Raw genomic sequence first — 23,476 nt, 5'->3', positions numbered from 1 at the left:
GAAGTGGGCTCTGTGCTAACAGCAGCAAGCCCGATACAGGGCTTGAACTCACGAATCACAAGATTATAACCTGAAGTCAGACGCTCAACAAACTGAGCCCCCCAGGCATCCCTAGAACTGTCTTTTCTATTGGAGTGATCAGTTTTACACTTCCACGTTAGCACTGAATAATTATTGCGGGGTGGGGGGCAGAGTTCTCCAGGATGCTGATATCGCACCTTAATCTCTCCTAAGATTTATAACTAACTGCTATGTTGAGCCCCCTTAACCTAATAAGGGAAACAAAAGGAGTCTGTTAGAGGTAAATGATCCTGTAGTTTCTATATGCCTCTCGTATGACAGAAAACTGATTATTCAGGTGTCTAGAGTGACAATCTTGAAGAAATGCAAAACCATCTGTTTTCTGAAATATCATGTCTCTACCTATTCAGGCTACTTTTAATTTTCTGTATATACAGTATTTTCTAATTAAGAACTTAAAGTCTATGTCTTGTATACTAGAATACTAGAAAGTGGAACACCTGATTAATGAGTACTATTTTCCTCTATCATCTCAAATAACAAAAAAAAAAATGTGTAGACCTCTAGCCTTTTGATTAAACAAATCAAGAACAGAGTGACACAACTATTCATCTGAACACTGTTAAATACAAAGTAATGAAGTACTTCTAAATATGCAACTAGAAATCACACTTGTCTCCAGCCTTTAGTGAAGTGCTTAGAAAAGTTTATTTTGTGCTTAGTCTATTTTTCTAAAGCATCACAAAATTACTATACATCCAAAACTCTTCAATGGTAGAATATTTAATATTCTAAAGGCAAGGTCTTTGAAGAAAACTGTTGTACATTATGATACTGTATAAGTCTAATGGATTCACACAGCAGAATCTAGACAAAACAGGACATTACAGAAATTGTCTATTAAATAATGGGCAAGTGATTCATTCTGAGTTATGGCTTTTCCCCTTCTTGTAGATAATACAGTTCTTACTGCCACCCAACACCCCCCCCCTTTTGCTGTAAAGTGAAAGCTCTGTACTCTTTGAGGTGTAAAATTATATTAAATGTCCCATCCTGCTGATGCTCACCTGTGAAACACTACACAATAAAAAGTACAGCAGAAGACAGACTTTGTGTTCAAAAACGTAAGAATGTTATGATTTTTAAACATCAAGCATACACAGACTTTGTAAAATCAATTAAGAATTTTCTGTGATGATGAATATACAATGAAAACATACACTATAAGATGCTTTTTCCTGAGTAGAATGGTAACTTTATTTTATATCAAATTAAGCTTCTATGAATTTTCAAAATGTAAAATATCAAGGCTTTTCTACAAGATCAAATAAAAATCAGGAATGTTCACCTTCATGTGCAAAACAAACGAACAAAAACCTCAGAAGTTCAACAGAATGACATAAAATCTGAAATGAGTGGCCAAAATTTTAAATGATCAGTAAACAGCTTTTCAATTTTAAGGAATCCTCAGTAAGCTTCAGTTGAAACAAAAAGGGCTATTTATTAAAGCATGAAAAATGTTTCCAGAAAATTATCCAATTTAGAAAAAGAAAATGTAACCCATGGTAAGAAAAACATAAACCATACAGTGAACAGAGGGGAACAAAAAAAGGCAACCGACCTTTATAGGAATCAAGATAACACCATGGACTTACATAAAAACTTCCTAAATCAGGAGAATATCCTATATTACCATGTGTAGAAAACTAATTAAAGCAAGGTAGTCTTTATTAGTTGCATAATCTAAAAATATGAAGAAATTTTGGACTATATTTGTGAAATGACCAGAGTTGTCACTGAACCACACATTTCTCGAGTCAATGGGCAAAGTTCCCATTTATGGGAAATATGTTCTTTTTTTCACACAGTGAAACTGAGAAAAATTATATCAAATGAGAAATCTTCTCCAAAGTAATCTCCAAAAATACCTCAATAATGCAATACTCGGGAAATGTAATTTTTCAACTCAGAAGATCTGAAACATTATTAAATAAAAATACTCAAACCTTATTGCTTGGCACCAGATTTTTCAAAACCTAAAGAATTGTTTAAACCATCATACTGTTGTTCTTAAATCCTATTTCAAACTTTTTTACGTAGTGCTACTTTTATTTTCTGAAGATAGTCTGTCCAATCTAATGACAATCTAGACTGAACCCTGCAATGTACAAGCATGTCACAGTTTACTTCAAACCAAAATGATCCATCTTCTGTTTCTGCCAAAATCATATTATGATATCTATAAAAATCAACTAGGATTGATCTGTGGCCAATGAAGGACCCACAGGACGTTGCCTAATGGCGTTCCGTGGAAAGTCTTTGTTTGTTCCTTCTTTACTTCCTGCTTCCTCTTCTGAAACATCTTCTTCATCAGCCTCTTGTTCCTCCTCCACTTTTTTCAAAGGTTGAGAAGATTCTGGTAATAATTTTTCTTAAAGATAAAGACCAGAGGGGATTAAGAGGTACACACTTCCAGTTATAAAATAAGTTACAAAGATGAAAAGTACAGCATAGGGAATATAGTCAGTAATACTATAATCACATTGTATGCACACAGACAACATTCATGGTGGGCATTACAACAGAAAAAGATAAAGACCCAGAAATGGTTTTGTTCATTGATGTATTAGAGTTCCACTACAGTAAAATCAAGACACGATTCATAGGCCCATAAACTGCTTCGGATTTTATTTATCAATCATAAGTTTAGATTTCTAAAAGGAAAAAGTTATCTTTAAAAATAAGTGACACCATAAAAATGAAAATTGGTTTGAAAGATCCATCTTATTTACCAAATTCACTGTAATCACCTGCCTGTTTATAAATTGAACCGAAATCAATAAACCAGAATTAATGCTGTGCGTGCATGTGGATGTTGTAAGAAAATATACTACATTAAATAGAACCATATTTATTTGCTCTTAAATCTTCTAGTTAATAAGTGCAATGAAACAAACTTCAACACTACCCGTTTCAGTTTCCAGGTGAGCAGCAATCAGACATTTACAACATTATATTCCTATCCATTGTGTTTTTCTTCTCCAAGGAGTTTCACAAGTGTGCTTCCTCTTCCTCACATATATAATTTTGTTAAGGCATAATTACAAACAATAAAATGTATAAAGCTTAAGCGCACAGCTCAATGAATTTTTAACTATGTACGTGTACACACACACACCCCCCTTTTCCATTTTTTTTTTACAGGACCTATTGCTAGTTAACCTAGACTTCGAACACACCATGTTACTGAGATACAGAACACAGAACTGGGCCAAGAGGCTTTAGTCTATTCCGCGATCCTAGACTGCCTTAATCTTAGGCAATCCTGAGCAGAGTAGGGAGGCCTGAGAGCGTAAGGCAGAAAAAAACACGAGAAGAAATGACCACATGGTGGGCACTCTATGGTTTGGTCTGACATTGTTCTTTCAGCTGGGTTAATGGCCCCTTCCCAGTAGCACACCCCATGTAGCTGTGGTAGGCACTACAGCCTACAACAATGGTTCTCCATGGGGGGTGGTCTTGCTCCCCAGACCCCACCACTGCCAAGGAACACTTAGCACTGTCTGGAGATATTTCTGGTTGTCACCACTAAGAGGAGCGGTGCTGCTGCCAACGTGTGGGATGATGCTGAACACCCAACAATTTACAAATGACAGTCTGTCACAATTAAGAATTACCCATCTCAAAAGGTAAAAAGCGTCCATGTTGAGACACATGTTGAAACCCTGGTTTACACTAACTGTTCCAAAAAGTGAGCTCTTTACACAAGTAGAGTGCACCAAAATTTTTCCAAAAGATAGCTGGGTGTAGGGAAAAAGCATACTTCCTACTCTGGATTGTGAGCCACTGCTTTCTTACTCATTTTATGCTAAGGACTGGAAAGAGCAAAAATGAAGCAGGGAAAGACATGGAAAACAAAGCGGTTCAGAAACACAACATCTTTAACATTTGAGCCCAAGGATCCAGCCAACTCTGCCCTCAGACTTCCTTGCTACATGAAGCAGTAAATCCCTATTTTGCTTAAAGCTAGACTGAGTTGGGTCTCTCCCTGGCAACTCAACATCAAAGCTAAACACAGACATTGAAAAACAACTCAAATCACGTGGCCTGCTATAGAAGGGGTGGTATCATATTAAAGTTCAGGTTAAAATCTATCAGTCGTGCCACAGATTACTTGAAACTAATTTTCTGTTAGATTTAAGGTTTTTCAATGATGTAAGTATTAAATGTACATCCACCAACTTTTAAATTGTCTTTTAAGTAATCTGTGTTCACATTTCTTTCCCTACAGGTCAGTGGCTCTTGCTGGATAGAATGAATTCTTCCCCTGTACGTGTCCTTTTCGGTATTGATGCAACCATCTAAGAAATGAAAGATAACCTGTCAGCTATCCAGTGAACAAGGTAGACTGTAAATGCAATCTTGACTGACTTCACTTCAGGAGTTCTGACCTCGGTAATTCCTAAAGTCACAAAAGGTGGCACAATGAAAATGTCATGCCCGCAGTCTACTTTAGGCTCTACTCTCTACTCTGTCACTTCTTTGTGACCCTAGAAAAATAGTTCACCTCTCTGAGCCTTACTTTCCCCAACCACAAAATGAAGAGTATCACTCATACAATCTAGAGAGCTGCTGAAAAGTGAATGGGAGGGCACAAAGTGAGAGTTATTTATAAACAGCAAACAGGAGGGCTTCCCTAACAGTGTAATTTTCAAGATTAAACCAAATGCTGAGAGCAATTATATTAAGACAGATAGCAGTGAATACTTCTAATTATATCAACTCATCTTGTAGTACAGTGTTAATGCAAATCCTCAATCAGCTACAGGAACTGCTTTCCCGAATATCCTACCAGAAAAACTTAGACTTGGCTACGATTCAAAGAAAAACCTTCAAATGTGGCCACCATAATAATGAACGACTACCAGAGGAGAATATACTCAACTCTTTCTGACTCCAGTATACTCAAATGGATCCATGAATATCATGAAATTTTCAAATAAAATGACACCAGATCAGGGTTATTAAGTATCTGCAAGTTATACGCGATGTTAAAAATCTCCACATTACAAAAGCCAAGAAAACAACTATGTTCTAAAATCCAGGCTGGAATTCTTACATGAAATATATATCCTCCTTCCGTTTCTGACGTAAACTATTGTTCCACATTTAGAAACCTAAGCTAAACAAGCAACTTGCTATATGTGTGATTGTGTTCACAGAAAAGAACAGAATTATGGCGAATAAAACATAAACGTTAAAAATATACTTACTGGAAGGGTATGGCTGTGGTCTACGCCTTTTTGAAGGAAAAAGGCAATCTGCCACAAATATCATACACTGCGAAAATAAACACAAGTAATCTGAATGTATATGATAGAGCTTAGTGTACCTACATTCAATCATCAGATTTTAAAATATTTTTCTTCCATGTACTCTGAAAATGAAGTACTTACAAGTCCCAATAATAGTCCTGAAAGCAGAGTTGCTAAAGCAAAAACTGTGTATGATCCCCAAACTGGTAATCCAAGGTCTTCAATAAAATAGTTATGGCAAGTCTAAAATCAAAAGGAAAGAATAAACTTAAAAACCCTGGTTGTTTAAAAAACTCGGGTAGTGTCAAAAATGTTTCAAATAGAAATAAAACTCTAGCCCATACCCTGATCCACATGGATAGCTGAAAGAGTGCTGACATACTACTCATCCTGAAAGAAAAAAGGATTAAAAAACTGAATAGGACACATACCTTTGAAAGAGAATGTGTGCATATCTAGATCTTCTATTTTTCAGGCTATAATTTCCCTAACATAACAGATTTTATTGCTGGTGTTAATCAAGACTAGCAATACATCACTGATTTCAAGCTTGTATTAGGAATTCCTATTAATAAAAATGAACAGTTCTTGAACTGCTGTCACTATGTGATGTCCTCATAAATAAAACTTGGTAACTTTTTCCCTTTCCCTACTGCTTTGACTTTAGCCTTTCACCTTTCATCTGATGATGTCTCCAATATACTCTGCATAACGGGTTACAAGCTCTAAGGAACCAGTTGCCTAAAGTCAAGTGTACTATAAGCAAATGACAACTCTTATTAACCCTTAAAATCCCTCCAAAGAATGAGGAGAGAAGGGAGCCTGAAGGAAGAACTGGGAATACTTGTTGAACTGATCCTTCCCACCTAAGAATTATTCCTTTTGTATTAAAATTAAATAATTTTAATTTGTATTAGTTTGATATCATTTAAGGATATACAAAGAAATTTCATATGAAATAAATGCTAAGACATCATATAAACATAAACAATTATTATTTTCACATAAACCCAAGTAGTTTAGACAGTTAGAAAAAGGCAAAACTAAGAAGGGTTTGCTTCCTCTCTAGCACAAGGATTGCCACCAACATATAGATCAATTCACACCTAAGCCAAAGTTCCTGCATGCAGGATGACCTACTCCGACTGCCCACACTGGGTGGGTGAGCCTGCCGACACTACAAGTGTCTCTCACTCGGTCCACCAATAAAAAAGGCATGCACTGCTGAATCCCTGAGGATTCAACAAAGACATACAAGGAATACCTTCTTCTACTAGAGAGGGTAAGATTCGTCTAGGAGATTTCAAATTAACAAAAATCAGGAGCAATTTCAGTCTGACACAAAAATGTGGTTCAATCATGTTGCTTCTGTCACTTAAATTGCAAATGGGCATAGGAACAGGGAACTGAAACATAAAGCAATGTGTAGCCTCACTATAATCAGCACTAATTAGATTCTATCAGGAATACTAGGGCATGGTGGTTCAGTAAGGGGAATTCTGACAGCTACAGGACCATTCAATTTAGAGATTTTCACAGGAAAAGAGGTGAAAAGGAAAGGAGCTAAAGACAAAATTCGATTTCAAAATATCACTTAGGGCTGATCTTTCCTCCACTCCCAGAATCCAGAGCATTTTTATACCTTACACCGTTGGTGTAACAACTCCCCAACCTCTAAGGGCAAATGTGGTGAGGAGACAGGAAGAGATAACTTAGCCAAACCAGGATGAGTCCATGGAGACCTCAGCAAAACTCATCATTTCCAGATATCTCTCATATGACCTGAGAGGCCTTATACCCCAAAGGCTAGCTGAAAATACTCTTGCTATTTCCAATCACTACTGCTCCATATATCCAGCTATAGATTAAGCCCAGTGGTTACCCATACCATTAAGTTCATTGTTCATCCATCCTATTCAACCAAAAAATTATCAGATGGGTAGAATAATGCAATCACATTAAGAACTAAAATATAACGGTATAAAATATAACGGTAACAAGAGTAGGCACATGTTTGAGGCTTATTCAAATATTAAGCTGAAATGATAGCTTTACCAATTACATTGCTCAGGGAGATCGATTCGTTTTTGAGGATACAAATGACCATTATCTGCAGAGCTAAAATATTCCTGAAAAGGCTTTCAACTTAATTTTAGCGTACGCCTCCTTCTAGCTTACCAAAGATCAAAGTATCTGACTTAGAAGAAAAAGTCAAACTACAAATATCGCAGTAAGTATGAATGTACCTTAAGAGTCCAAGAACTAAAACTGGGTATGAATGCTTTATTTCCACAAAATATAATTATCTGGTCCAATTAATTCTGAAATAGATAAAAGAAAAATCCCTCATACTTACAGAACAGAACCTGGACCAAACCACGATGAAACGGGTTCAATACTCTTCCACTCTTTCTCACTTACAAAGTTTATGAAGTCCTTCTTAGTCCTTGGACCCTGATAGCGCCTAAATTCACCATCTTTACAACTAAAGGGGATCAGAATTAAATATTAAACAGCACCAAATAAATAAACTTAGCATTTGTTTTGCTTTTTCTTTAACCTCATTTTATAATCAATCCTTATATTCAAAATCATTAGTAATGTACAAGTAAGAAATTGCACAACAACACTAATTACCAACTCATAACATCTTGGTTCCAAATTTATTTAAGCAGTGGCATTATAAAGAATCATAAGCCTTACAATTATTATTACTTTTCCAAATTATAAAATTATGAAACCATAGTTCTATGTAAATTATACCTCAATAAAGGTGCAATGCACATCTTAAAAGGATGGCTACATGAAAAGTTGTTAGACAGTATCTGGCACTTACTAATTATTAGCTATTTTAAGCTACAGGTTAAAAATTGAAGGAATTTTTTTGGTATTTTCAGCCATGATCACATCATTTTAACCATGCTACTTTAAATTGCTGGAGGTATCTGGTAGTGTTTCCTTTCCTCCTATTTCAGTGATTCTATTTTACAGTATGCTTTGCATTCTTCCTGACATCTGCCTCCTCCTTCCCCTTTCCAATGTATGGAGTTCTCAAAGGCTCAAAAATGCTCTCCCTACTCCCACAACTTCACTATTTCCAAACTACCCTAAATAATACTGCCAGTCTAGGGGCATCTGGGTGGTTCAGTCATTTAAGCATCCAACTTCAGCTTAGGCCATGATCTCATGGGCCCAGGATTTGAGCCCCATGTCAGGCTCTGTGCTGACAGCTCAGAGCCTGGAGCCTGGTTCAGATTCTGTGCCTCCCTCTCTCTCCGCCCCTCCTGCACCTGTGCTATCTCTAGCTCTCAAAAATAAATAAATGTTAAAAAAAAAATGGTAATACTGCCAGTCTAATCCTACAGAATACTTTATCACTTAAGTACAAAAATTTTCAAAAGCTCCCTACCACCTACAGGAGGGTTAAAGAATCCTTTAGCCTTCCAGTGCCAAAGACTACAAGGATCTTCCACTCAAAAAACCAAAAAGTTTTTGTAAAGGCAATGGCATCTGAGCTGTTTTTGAAAAATATGTAGGATTTCAAAAGGCAAAAATTAGGGGAATGGGCATGATAAACAATGTGACTTAAAAAAAGGACAGGAGGTGGGGCGCCTGGGTGGCTCAGTCGGTTAAGCGGCCGACTTCGGCTCGGGTCATGATCTCGCGGTCCGTGAGTTCGAGCCCCGTGTCGGGCTCTGTGCTGACAGCTCAGAGCCTGGAGCCTGTTTCAGATTCTGTGTCTCCCTCTCTCTGACCCTCCCCCATTCATGCTCTGTCTCTCTCTGTCTCAAAAATAAATAAACGTTAAAAAAAAAAAAATTTAAAAAAAGGACAGGAGGGGCGCGTGGGTGGCTCAGTCAGTCATCTGACTTTGGCTCAGGTCGTGATCTCGCAGTTTGTGGGTTCGAGCCCCGGAACCCCGTGTTGAGCTCTGTGCTGACAGCTCAGAGCCTGGAGCCTGCTGCCTGCTTCAGATTCTGTGTCTCACTCACTCTCTGCCCCTCCCCCCGCTCACACTCTGTCTCTCTCTCTCTCAAAAGTAAATAAAACATTAAAATAAAATTATAAAAGAAGGACAGGAAATTCTGGAAGTTCAGGGGATGTTAAGAAGGGAGAAGGAAAATGGAAGACACTGATTAGAACCAGTAAAGGGGGAAGTGGAGAAAAGGACGGAGTAAAAAGGAACAGTAGCACTTCCAGAGAGGAAGAATATACATATGAATAGATACAAAAGGAGCAGGGGTGAATACAAAGGCACAGAGAAACAGATACACACATGAAAAAAAAGATGCCAAAGAAAAGTGAGCTAGAAACACAAAAAACTGCCAACTTGCTTTCAGAAATTTAAATGAGGAAAGTACCTCCTGCCACACAAGCCACCAGCTGAATGAACTTTATGTCTAAAACATTATGCATATCTTCATCTAAAAATACTTTCTTGCTAAAAAATGCTAAACATCATCTGAGCTTTCAGCAAGCTATAATCACTTATTACAGACCACCAGAAGACATAATAATGAAAAAGTCTGAAATATTTCAAGAATTACCAAAATGTGACACAGAGACACAAAGTGAGCAAATGCTATTGGAAAAATGGTGCAGACAGACCCACCTGATCCAACGTTGCTACAAACCTTCAATTTGTGAAAATGCAACATCTGTGAAGCACAGTAAAACAAGGTATGCCTGTACAGATTTGAGATTTCCTATCCCCAGTTTAGAAGATAAATTCAAACTAAAAGACCTGACACAGAAAACTACATAATCTTGTTCATTCTGACTTAACACTCAACCATTTCACCAATTACCGTCTGAAGACTGAGCTACAGCCCTTTCCTAGCTAATTTTTGAACACACCGTGTTCCTATTTATGACTGTTGGTGAGAGTATCCAAAGGATGGAATGCTTACTTCTACACTCTTTTGAAAATTCTACCTCTGAGGTTGCGTTTATATTCCCATGTTCTCCAGGAACCACCCTGCCCAGTGATTTTTTTTCCTCACCAAACTTTCTACAGGACTTAACACAAACCTGGGCTCATAATCTTTACTATGCTACATGGTATCACACCATGTCATGTGAACCTCTGAGTTCAGGAGGTTACAAAATAGTTACAAACCTCTGTGACCAGAAGTATTTCATACGTCATCCATCTAACGCACCTACAATAGCATGAAGGACAAACTGAGCCTTACTGAATATAATGCTCTTTAAACATGATTCAGGCCAGAGGTCTTTTATTCTGATTATACTATGCTGCATCCTTCCCCTTAACGATAGAATCTTCAAATACTTACTGATAAATAGTAGGAAGAGCAGTTATAATAAATCGTCCACTCAGTCCTAAAAATGATAAGGAAACATTAGAAACAAATACAAGAAACAACAGGTTTTATATGAGCCAACAATCACTTACTACTTAAAAGTTGATTCTGAATTATTTAAATACTAATAGGGAATGAATATGAAATTATACCTAAAAACAGTTGAGCTTTATAACAATGAAAAAAATCCCAATTATGTACTTGAAGCAACTTTAAAATCAACACTACTGCACATTATCTCAATTAAAAGTATGTAAGGCTTGAATACTGAAGATGTCTGTGAATATATATATTAACATTTCATCAACTATACCACTATGTGATAAGACTACCAGCGATGAGTCACAGGGCGGCACAATATAACAGTAGTCTTAGAAAGATCTAAAATCAAATGAAATACCACTTGCCATTCAAAAAACAAAGAGTTTAAGATGTTAAAAACGGAAAATATTTTCAATCTTTCCTAAGATGAGCAGTAACAATAACATTATTAACCATGTGTTAAGCTCTAATATAACTGAGAGTTCATCTCTCTATGCCTCAGTTTTCTCATATTACCTAACTCACAAGGTTGTATAAGGATTATATAACAAATGCAAAACACTTGGAGCAATACTTGTACTAAGTGCTCAATAAATATTAGCTCTTATTACCATCTGGGGTGAGAACAGAATCAACAACCCAGGTTTACTGTGACCAAGATCAGGTAAGATGAGGCTGGTCTAAGAAAGGAGCATCCTTAAGAGCAGGGCCTGCCACTTGTTCAGGGGGCCAAGTCAGGAGTGTATTTGACCCCACAGACATGAGAGCTTTGTATTAAGGGCATGCCCTCAAACCACAGGTTATTAAATTTGAAACCCAATTAAGAGATTGGGTTCACTTGTCAGAGAATGTACCCTTGGCTCTACAAAAAACCTCCACCACATGCTCTTTATTCTGAAGCTTGGTATATGGATGCAAATGGTGGCTTGGCCAATGTCCACCTAAACCACAGTATTCTAGGACTTCTCAAAGGCATCTTACATGCTAGTCTGGGGTCTGGGATACAAAGGAAAAAAAGATCAAAGGCAGTTACATGGGCCAGAACAGGGAGAGGGCACGGCCCCCAAGGTCCCTTACAGCAACACCTAAAAGGAATGAGCTGCATACACAACCACAGAATCTGCTTTTTGTAGCCACTGCACAAGGATCCCTCACCAGGGAGGCGGGTGAGTCAGCATAAGTACTGCAGACAGTTATGCAGTTATGTGTTTTTTTTTTTTTTAATGTTTACTTATTTTTTAAGAGAGAGAGAAACAGAGACAGACTGCGAGCAGGGGAGGGGCAGAGAGAGTGGGAGAGACAGAATCTGAAGCAGGCTCCAGGCTCCCACAGAGCCTGACGTGGGGCTCGAATCTACAAACTGAACCTTGAGATCATGACCTGAGCTGGAGTTGGACGCTCTACAGACTGAGCCACCCAGGCGCCCCCAGACAGTTATGTTTTCAAGACCTAATGAAAGGCAGTTAAGACCAAGTGATGTGGCAAACAGGATGAACATATCAACCCAATTTGCAGACTAACCACAGACTTACAGTACCTGGCTGCTCTGTGACATCTACTTTTGCAACATTAACCTCAAGATCTTCTCCCCATTCAGCAAAACTTTCCCATTCTGGTTGAAGATTCTGACAAGCAGGACACCATGGAGCATAACTATAAAATACAGTTTAAGAAAAAAAGTTAAGCATTCTAATATGACCATATAGATATAATAGTTCTAAATGTGTAATTTGTGAAGACTGTTTTATACTAAAAACAAGATAGCAAAGTGGTTAATTCTGTGAAGATGAAAGAGTTTTAACTGTGGAGTTAACATTCTGAAAATCAAAACTATAACTGATGATGCTCATTATGTAAAATTCTGAGAATAAGTTCGTCAGACACAAAAATAAGTTCGTAAGTTTACATGCCAAACAGTCTTTGTTTTTTAATCAGTTTATATATTTTGAGTGAGAGAGTGCGCACCCATTTGAGCAGGGAAGAGGCAGAGAGAAAGAGAGGGAGAGCCCCACGCTCAGCGTGGAGCCGGAAACTGGGCTTGATTTCACGTCTGTGAGATCATGAACTGAGCCGAAATCAAGAGTCAGATGCTCAACTGAAGATCAACAGACTGAGCCACCCAGGAGCCCCCCAAAACAGCTCTTTGAAAACCTTTGGATCTCTCTATGAATACGTGGCCACCAGAAAACTCAAAACCAAATTTGGAGTTCACCCGTTTGAATAATTTGCACTACAGGAGTCACAAAGGCAAGGGGCTAGTAAGGAGAAAAATAGGAAGTGCCCAGGGCTGTGGCGAAAAAGGAAATGCATGCTCCTTATGAGGGGAACCTCCACTCAGCATGATTGCCACAAGGGGATTTCTGGCTAGGTAGCAGGCTCTACCTTATTTAAAAGAAGCTGAAAATCTGCATATTTATGTAAAAATGTTACCTCAAAACTTAACCCGGACACAAACACTGGACAGACCATACAAAATTCCTTTGGCCAGTCCTTGGTTAGCCAGTTTCTAAAACCTCAGGTTTACAAATCTATGGCCAAGCTTATTAGCATTTTAATTACTCCTCTGGTATTCAGCATCTTTCAAGGCCCTGATTTTTCTCCAGGATTTTATTCTTCACTTTATTGTGTATTATCTTTCAATTTGACTCAGTTTTTTTTTTTTAATGGAAGAATAAAGCCTGTACTTGCTGAACACAAGAGTTCAGTTTCTGCATTTCATTATATTTTAACTTATGTTATGAAAATAAAACTCCTAAAAGTAATAGACACTGGGAAACAAGACCAGTACCATACATGAAAGCAAAAGTCCTTAACAACAGATTGTATTTCAATAAAAGTATCTCTGCAACAAAACTGATCAGGATGGGTTTAATGCAGATAACAGACTTGTAATAAGAGCAGACTATCATTCATTAACAATACTCGATCCCCCTTACAAGTTCCTTTTGTGCTTTTTAAAGTCTTAACATGTAAATCAGTAAGCTAAGGGGGAAAAAAATAAGAACAAGTTCTACAGTATAGTCTAATTTCACAGAGAAGTTCTAATTCAAATCCCCAAATACTTAACTTTTGACCACTGTATTTACATAGATTGATCAAATCAGTTAAAAAAAAAAAAAAAAACCTCAAGGGGTGCTTGAGTGGCTCAGTCTGTTGTCTGACTTTGGCTCAGGTCATGATCTCACAGTTTGTGGGTTCGAGCCCCGTGTCAGGCTCTGTGCTGACAGCTCGGAGCCTGGAGCCTGCTTCAGATTCTGTCTCCCTCTCTCTCTGCCCCTCCCCAGCTCGTGCTCTCTCTCTCTCAAAAATAAACATTAAAGAAAAATTTTTTTAAAAACCCTGAAGTATTACTTGACTATATTTTGTATATAAATTCATAATCACTATTGTTTAATTACTATTTATGAAACCGTAAATATTTTATGGGCACAATCTAAAACAACTTATTCATGACAATAAAAATCAAATGTTGTCCCTGGTTATATTTCCTCTTGGCTGCAGCTTCAATGTTGCCTAAAATTTCATTTCACTAAGTTACAGATTAAATGTATAGTGCATAAACAATTTCCCCTATCTTTTACTCCATATAAATGTTCTATGCCTTTTTTGATTTTATGACTCAACAGTTATCGATTTGGCCTTCTGCGCTCTCCCTTGGGGACGTCCACCTTCATCCATTAACTGGCAACCCAAGCATACAGGAAAACACTCATCTGAACCCTGTTAAAGAAGGGGACCATTCTAACAATTACTGCATACCTACGCTTAGGCACTGCAAAGGAAAGCCAGTATAGCAATACCAGGACAGATTAATTAAAACCCTTAGGTATTTCTCTCACCTGTAAAATGTGGGAAATAATGCCGATCTTAAAGGATTGTAAAAAATTAAATAGTATAATGTATATAAAGTGTTTAGCAGTGTCTGGTACAGTTAACACTCAAAAGTGGTGTTTTTTACTAATATCACTAATACCACTATGATCAATAGCACTACCACCATCACCAATTTAGCAACTAAAGCAAAAGCAATTTATTTTCTACAGATGCAAAGGGGACCTTAGTAGAACAGAATCACCACAGACACGTGGTTTCCTCCAAACAGTAAATGATGACCTGATGGTCCTAAGAGTTTATAATCACTCTCATACGTTAACTTTATTTTTTATTGCAATAACACTTATATCTGAGAGTAACAATCCAGGACATTGAGCAATAAGTACTTTGCAGAAACACGAATCCAAAAGAAAAATGAGACGTGCAGAGAGAAAAAAACAAAAACAAGATAAAGCAAAAAAAAAAAAAAAATTAACAATAATCCAAGTTGAATTTACTCAGCATTTAAAATTAAAATATACTTAATCCATAAAATAAAATGTGAAAAGTCTCAAATTCCAACACTACGAATGGACTTTTAAAGGATAAAAGACAAAAGGAGAGGAGCTCTGCTCAATCTCCTCTTTTATAAAGTTTGGTGAAGAGTAAGTCTAGAAGTTTGCGAAGGATGATTCTAAAATAAATAACTGTATAGGAATTAGTCAAACCAACCACTTCCACCCCCAAAGTCATGAAAAGTAGAAAAAATGCGAAGTTGAACTCTATCTCTTAGGCGCACCACAGTACTAGAAACGAAACCATTTAGAAGAAACTTAATATTCCCTGGTTAGAAACGAGGGGGTGGGACCAAGCCAGCGGCCGATCCGAAGAGGACTTTTGGGATCTGGAGGAGTCAGGCTCTGGGTCGTCGGCTCCGAGTGGCAGTTCTGGGTAAGCTGGGACCCGCCTGAGCTGAATGGAAGTGAAGCGGGTGTCCAGATTTAGATCCAGCAGCCGGGACCTCCCGGCCCACCGAGGGGACCCGAGACAACCGCCCCACACTCACAATTCTATCATCCACTCTCCTTCCAGCAACTCTTTCCAGTTCTCGTCTGTGATGATGCGCACGTCGCTCCGCCGCCCGTGGGTCCAGGGAGCCCCGCAAGCCAACAGCAGCAACACTGCCACAGGAACCACGGGACTCCTGGAGGCCGTCATTTCTGCAGCTCGCCCACCCCACAGCAAGCGCAGCGCCCCCCACCTTTGCGCAGCCGCTCCTCACTTCCGCCCTCAGAGAGCTAATCTGCTCATGCGCATGACCGCGCAGTTGCGCGCGCGCGCGCGCGTTCCTGGGAAACTCAATGCGCAGGACGATGCCCGGTCCTACTGGTTTGTAGAGAGGGAAAAGAGCCAATCCCTAGTGCGCATGACAGAAAAGCGGTTTCTTCCCTACGCCGGGCGAGCCCTAGAATTGTTCGGAAGGAAAAGAGCAAGCAGGGGGCGTGGTGTAGGGAGTGGGGCGGGGCTACGGAGCGGCCTGGCTTAAATATTGTTTCACCTTTTGGCGCCAAATGATTGGTATTCATACTTACTCAAGCCAGTTGGTAAGTTTACACTAAAGAAGTGTCCAATTAAGCGCCCTTTAGAGTTTTCATTTGTTTCTTTTGGAAATTTTTGTAGTAAAGCTAATGGATGTTTATGTAAGTCAGAATTTTGATTTTCTTGTAGGGGATTACAGGCTGGAAAGGTGCACAAGGGAATCTTCTGGGATACTTTTACATTCCTTATCTTTGAACAGTTGGTTACAAGGGCGTACACATAAAAAACCATCAAGCTGTACCCGTTGAGATTAGTGCACTTTATGCACTTTAGAATGTATGTTATACCTCAATTTGTTTTTAAATGCAGTAGTTACAGAGATGCCAAATCTGAAATTCAACATGGGAACAAAACACATAGGCTTGTAGCAAATATTTGAGATTTTTTTCCCCAGGCATTTGTAAATGCAAATACAAATCAAAATGTGCACTGTCTTTAGAAAGTATTAGTCAAATGATAATAGTTGCAATTACATCTCACCTCAATTTCTCTCCTAAACTCACTCTAGTTGGCTGACTCCCTCACCCTGACACTGAAGGCTCTTTCTAGGACACTAGTGATCTGCATGTTAACAAAGCCAATTGTTTTTGCTCAGTATTCATCTTTCTTCACTGACAGCAGTATTCTACAGTCACCACGCCCTCCTTGAAGCTGCTTTACTATCTTGCCTTCAGTTGAGCCTCACCTGATTGCTTTTTCTCCTTCCTCACTAGCTGCTTCTTCTGAAACTTCTTGGTTGGTCCTCTCTGTGATTTCTAGGCATTGGTTTGCCCTAGAAATCCTAGTAGGATGCTGTACTGGCCCCTTTTTCTCTTTGTATCTGCACACTCCTCCAGATAAACCTCAATCTGGACGTAAAAGACCTCAGTCTTACCTGTCATTCCCACTCTGGGCACTTTGGACATATGTATTCAACTCTTTGCAGGACATCTCTTGGATATAGAATAGGCAGCTCAAACATTATGTGGCCAAAAAATAAAATTCTTGATTCTCCCTCTCTTAGTCTTCCATGTCAGTAAAAAGCCCCAAGGTCCATCAGGTTGCTCAAGACAAAAATTTCCATTCTAATTCTTTATTGTTTCTCTCTTCACCCCTTCCTCATGTACTCCATCAACAAGTCCCATAAACTCAACCTCCAAAACATATCCTGCATTTGATCACTAATTTTCATCTGCATAGCAACACCCTAGTCCAAGGTTCTATCATCTCTTGCCTCTACTAAGATAATAGATTCCCAACTGATCTCCCTGCGTCCTCTCTTTGCTTCCTTAAATAAGATCAAGCTGTTTCTCTTGAAAACCCTCCAAGTGCTTCCCACTTTACTTAAATCCAAACTTCTTAAACTCATTACTAGTACTTAAAAAGTCCTACTTGATCTTCTACCTACCTAACTGCTCCCTCACTTAGTATTTGCTCTCTTCCTCCTTAGCCTGCTACCCTCCAGTGGTTCCCTGAATGTGTCACATGCATTCTCACACTAGAGAATTGGCATTGTCTGTTCCCTTTACTTACTACTTATCCACCAGGCTTCATATGACTCCATTTTGTCATTGATCTCAGCTTGAATGTTACCTCTTAAAAGTCATATTAGAGCCATCATATTAGTCCACTCTAAATATTAGTCCACTCTAAATATTAAACTGATGTCCTTGTTTATTAACTGATTTCTTTCCTCACTCAGTAAGAATGTAAGTTTCACGACAGTGGAAAACTTCTCTATTTTGTTCACTACTATAATCCCTAAGGTATAGTGCCTAGCCACTATTAGAAACTAATATATAATAAATGCTCAATAAATATTCGTTGAATGAATGAATGAGGAAAATGATAATTATAGATATGCCATGCTTTTATTATAATGTATGGGGTGTACATAAAAAGAATAGGGGCACCTGGGTGGCTCAGTCAATTAAGCCTCTGACTTCATGTCAGGTCATGATCTTGCATTTCATGAGTTAAAGCCCCACGTCAGGCTCTGTGCCGATAGCTCAGAGCCCAGAGCCTGCTTCAAGTTCTGTCTCCCACTCTCTCTGCCCCTCCCCTGCTCACACTCTCTCTGTCTCTCAAAAATGAATACACATTAAAAAAAATTTTTAAAGAATATAAACATATTCTTATGTAATATGGAAATAATAGCTGCATTTATTTTTTTATTTTTTTAATACTGCCTTTTATACTCACAGGGTTGATAAAAAGATAAAATGAGCTTATATTCATAAATAATTCTTTTTAACAGTACATCATTCATGATAATTTATTAAAATTTCATTTTAAGTGCATTTTTATATTACAAAAAATTGCAGTCTTATGACTTATATGTGCAAGTATCGAAGGCTATAAAGTGAATAGAGATACCCTCTAAAATCTTTTTCCATCTTCGGTGACAATTTGCACCCCATAGGCAATTGCTAATAACATTTTCTTTTGTATGCTTTCAGAATTTTTCTATGTACATAAACTGTCCTTAAAAAAAATACACAAATGAGCTCATCCCTCAATTACTACTCAGTTTTTTTCACTTAACAATACATACATATCAACTTAAAAGAATTCTAATATGATCTCTGAAATATTTGTCTAAAAGTATAAATATCAGGAAATGTGAAAATATCTATATAATATAGTATTGATAACAATATATTAATAATTAACCATCAATTTAAACTTCATGTAATGTTATTATAAATTAAATAATATCAGATAGTATTCTTTATATAATATAATATTGAATAAGTTATTGATATTATTAATATCATTTTTCTCATAGTGTGAACGCTACGCTATCCTCTCAGTTAAAGCTTGTATGCAGAATAGGCCATATACACTCTTGACCACTGAGTTATGTGTGGCACATCCTACTTTTCTGTATCAACCAAAATACATTTTACTCTGTATCATGAGTATGTTCTGAGATTAGTGCCACCCCCCGAAAGATGGAAAGGTAGCTTAGTGTAGTGATTAAGTGAATGGACTCAAGCCAGGCTGTATTCAAATCTGGCCTTTACCACTTAAGTTCTTCAGGATATTTGGCAAGTTGCTTAACCTCTTGTTATCTTGGTTTTTGTGTTTGTAAAAAGGGGTAATGGTTATCCTACCTCACTGTTGTTCTGTCAGAGCTGTTATGAGGATTAAATGAACTAACATTTATAAAGTGCTTAAAACAGAGTGAGTCAGTTTAAATCTTCCAAGAAACAGATGCTAAAATGGGATTAGACACAGAAGGGATTTATTAGGGAGAAGTTCTGGGAGGAACGAGGGGAAGAGGAACAGGAGTAGGCAGGGAGCTTGCAGACTGCAGTATTTTTCTGACACCTGTAAAAGGACAAAGGGAAGGCTGGGCAGAGCCTCAGAACACAGTACAGTTCTAAGAAAGGCTCAGCCGGATCCATGGAGAGGCCTGAACCAAAGCTCCCTGGTAGAGGAATCTCATATCAGGCAGGAAAAGCTGGCACAAGTATATCTGCCACTCAGTCATCAGCTGGCAGCGGTGGTTAGTTGGGCGGGAAAGGGAACATGGCCTCAGCATTCAGTGGCAGCAGCTGGGGACCATCAATCAGTAATGCTCCCCACAGCAGGCTCTCTTGTAGGCAGGCATCTGAGTAGTGCTTCTCTATGATTGCCACACAGAGCGTGGCAAACAGTAAATACTAATAAGTGTTTGATAAATAATGATTTAATACATAAGAGTATAGAGCAATGTTCTCCAATAAAAATAGAATGAGAATCACATATATAATTGTAAATTTTCTTATAGCCAAATTTATAATTAAAAATTAAAATTAGGGGTGCCTGGGTGGCTCAGTCAGTTAAGCATCCGATTTGGCTCAGGTCATGATCTCACAGTTTCTGAGTTCAAGCTCCATATCGGGCTCTGTGCTGACGTCTCAGAGCCTGGAGCCTGCTTCAGATTCTGTGTCTCCCTCTCTCTGCCCCTCCCCTGCTCATGCTCTGTCTCTGTCTCTCTCTGTCTCAAAAATAAATAAATGTTAAAATAAATAAATAAAAATAAGTTTCTAAAAAAATTAAAGTTAGCACTCATTTTCATAATTCTTGAATAATGTAATTAAATAACATCAATTTAATAACCCTGTATCAAACCCTAAATTTTGGTAACAGAATATTTTTTTTTCATTTACTCAGAGACCTTTTACTAAAATTAACTTACATAAGGCCATAGAGAAAACCTCAAAAAATTCTAGAAAGTAGAAGGATAGTGTAGCAGTTAGCCTGTCTGGGGGTAAACCCTACCTCCACCCTTGGCTAATAACCATGGGCAGTTTTCTCTTGAGCATCCTCAGTTAGATATCACCAGTTAGGAAAAGTATGGACCATAATGCTTCAGCAATGTCCTGGTGGCCCCCCTGTGCAGGAGAAACTAAAGATTAATATCTTTGTTGCTGAAGATCTCAAGAGGGAAGGTGGAGGGCAGGGGGAGCAGCCAAGATGACTCTAGTAGCTGGAGGCTGTGTAGAGGCAGGAGTCTTGGGGGAGGTAGGTGGCTCCAGGTAGCAGCTAGCTGCCAACCATCATGGAAGTATTTCAATATTTTAACAAGTGGCACAGCTTTACTGTCACAGTGTCACTCACTAATTCTCCCAGGCTAAGGCTGTACCTCTTCCTCTGAGAGCTAGTTTTTCATTGTTTTGGTTTATTTCATTAGGCTTAGGGGGAGGAGCCACTGATGATCTAGCTTTGCTGCTAGATCTTACCACCAAAGATCTGAAGGAGACACTATTTGAGTTATTAAAACCAGATTAGCCCTCCTAACTAATCAACCAAATCACCAAGTTCTGTTGCTTTTAACTCCTAAATTCATCTGAAATCTATCTTTTCATCCCACTGTCACAGCCCTGGTATATGCCATGATCCTTTTTCCTCTGGCATCTTGAAGGTTTTCCTTCTTTTTTTAAAAAAAAAAAAAAAAAAACAACATTACTGATATATCATTATTGATATATAATGTATTGATATATAAATCGTGTACCATACACTATAGCCATTTAAAACGTACAATTTAATGGTTTTTAGTATATTTACAGAGTTGTGCAACCATCACCACAATCAAATTGAAAACATATTTATCACCCCCAGACAGAAACCCTGTATTCTTTAGCAGTCATTCCGCATTTCCACCCAACTACCCCTTTCCCCAGCTCTAAGCAAACACCGATCTACTTTCTGCCACTATGGTTTTTTTGTACTCTAGATATTTCACAGAAATTGAATAATATAATATGTGGTCCTTTGTGACTACCTTCTTTCATTTAGCATAATGCATTCAAAGTTCATCCATGTTGTACCATGTATCAGTACTTCATTTATTGCTGAATCACACTCCATTGTATGAACAGAACATACTTGATTATCCATTCATCACTTGATACTCTTTGGCTATTAGTAATAATGCTGCTATGAACATTCATGTACAAGTTTTTGTGTGGGCATAATGTTCCCATTTCTCATGGACATGTACCTTGAAATGAAAGTGTTTATGATACGGTATCTAAGAAATGATTGCCTAATTCAGGGGTACCTATGTTTTCATATGAGAATTTTATAGTTTTGGCTCATACAGATATTTGGTAGATATTTGGTTCATTTTGAGTTAATTTTTATATATGGTGTGGGATAAGAGGTCCAACTTCATTCTGTAGCATCCAGTTGTCCCAACACCATTTGTTGAAAAGACTATTCTTTCAACATTGAATGGTCGTGGCAACTTTATCAGAAATCAGTTGATCATATATGTATGTGATTTTGTTTTTCCCTGAATTTCCAGTTCTGTTTTATTGATCTAATGTCTCCCTTGATGCTATTACCACATGTCTTCATTACTATAGTTTGAAATGAGGAAATGTGAGTTTTCCAACTATGTTCTTTTTTAATATTGTTTTAGCTATTCTGGGATCCTTAAATTTCCATTTAAAATTTTAAATCAGCTTATTGATTTTTATAAAAAAGCAAACTAGAATTTCAAGAAACTACATGGAATCTGTAGATCAGTTTGGGGAGTTGCCCTTTTAACAATATTAAGCCTTCCAGTCTGTGAACAAGGATGTCTTTCCATTGATTCATGTCTTCTTAATTTTTTTCAGCAATATCTTGTAGTTTTCAGATTACAAGTTTTGCAATTCTATTAAATTTATTAAGTATTCTTTTTGATGCTTATATTAATGCAGTTGTTTTTATTGTTAAGTTCATTTATCTATATTTATAGAGACAGAGCTCCCACATGAGCAGGGAAGGGGCAGAGTGGGAATCCCAAGCCGTCTCTGAGCTATCAGCGTGGAGCCCAACTAAGCGGGGCTCAATCTCAATTTCACAAACTATGGGATCATGACCTGAGCCAAAATCAAAAGTCAGATGCTTAACCTACTGAGCCACCCAGTACCCCCCACCTTTTTTTTTTTTTTTTAAGGTAATGCAGTTGTTTGCTTAATTTCATTTTTGGTTTGTTCATTGCTGCTATACAGAAATGCAATAGAATTTGTATTGTATATTTACCTTGTATCCTGCAATTTTGCTGAATGTGTTTATTAGTTCTAATACTTTTTAGTGGATTTCTTACATTTTTTTGTATGTAATAATATGTGATCTAAAAGTAGAGATAGTTTTACTTCTTTTTATTTGCTAATATAGATGCCTTTTATTTAATTATTTAATTTTCCTACCTAGTTTCCCTGACTAGACCTCCAGTACAATGCTGAATAGAAGTGGCAAGAGTAGAGAACCATCTCTTGTTCCTGTTCTTGGAAGGAAACCATTCCGTTTTCATCATTAAGTATAATGTGAGTTTGGATTTTTCACAGATGCCCTTTATTAGCTTGAAGAGGTTTCCTTCTCTTCCTAGGTGGTTGTATATTTTCATTATGAAGGAATGTTGAATTTTATTACATGGTTTTTCTACATTTTTTGAGATGATCATGTGGTTTGTCTTTTATTCTATTGATATAGTGGATTGTATTAATTGATTTAAATCAACCTTACATTCCTGATATAAATCCCACTTGGTTATGGTGTTTAGTTCTTTTTATATATTGATAAATTCCATTTGCTAGTATTTTATTGAGGATTTTTACACCTATATCCATAAGAGATATTGGTTTCTTTTCTTGTGATATCTTTGTCTGGTTTTGATATCCAGATAATACTAGCCTGATAGAATGAGGTGAGAATTGTTCCCTCCTTTTCTATTTTTTGAAAGTGTTTGTGAAGAATTCTATTAATTCTTTATTTTAAACATTTTTTTAAAATGTTTATTTATTTTCAATAGTGGGGAGCAGGGAGGGATAGAGAGAGAGGAAGACAGAGGATCTGAAAAGGGCTCTGCACTGAGAGTGGAGAGCCTGATGTGGGGCTCGA

General features: G+C 37.7%; 1 protein-coding gene and 1 non-coding gene across 2 annotated transcripts; both read right to left on the bottom strand.

Annotated features, from left to right (window-relative positions):
• Positions 1-788: 788 nt before the first annotated feature.
• TMX1 (thioredoxin related transmembrane protein 1) lies at positions 789-15,867 on the bottom strand. The gene is made up of 8 exons (XM_007097562.3): positions 15,582-15,867; positions 12,240-12,355; positions 10,634-10,679; positions 7,693-7,821; positions 5,681-5,726; positions 5,478-5,579; positions 5,295-5,361; positions 789-2,452 (listed from the first exon to the last, which is right to left on the bottom strand). Exons 1-8 carry the CDS (start codon positions 15,731-15,733, stop codon positions 2,274-2,276), a joined length of 837 nt encoding a protein of 278 aa, XP_007097624.1. The 5' UTR covers positions 15,734-15,867; the 3' UTR covers positions 789-2,273.
• On the bottom strand, positions 11,758-11,891 carry LOC122239901. Its single transcript, XR_006219287.1, has one exon. It is a non-coding gene; the product is annotated as a small nucleolar RNA SNORA70 (small nucleolar RNA).
• Positions 15,868-23,476: the final 7,609 nt, after the last annotated feature.

Source organism: Panthera tigris, chromosome B3, assembly GCF_018350195.1.
Source record: "Panthera tigris isolate Pti1 chromosome B3, P.tigris_Pti1_mat1.1, whole genome shotgun sequence".
Lineage (NCBI taxonomy): Eukaryota > Metazoa > Chordata > Mammalia > Carnivora > Felidae > Panthera > Panthera tigris.
This window is presented reverse-complemented; position numbering and strand designations above follow the sequence as displayed.

Coding starts and splice junctions, on each gene's coding strand:
- TMX1 (XM_007097562.3), bottom strand. CDS start 15,733: ATGACGGCCTCCAGGAGTCCCGTGGTTCCTGTGGCAGTGTTGCTGCTG. Junction 12,356..15,581: donor GGAGAGTGGATGATAGAATT/GTGAGTGTGGGG, acceptor TGTATTTTATAG/TTATGCTCCATGGTGTCCTG. Junction 5,362..5,477: donor CAGGACTATTATTGGGACTT/GTAAGTACTTCA, acceptor TTATTTTCGCAG/TGTATGATATTTGTGGCAGA.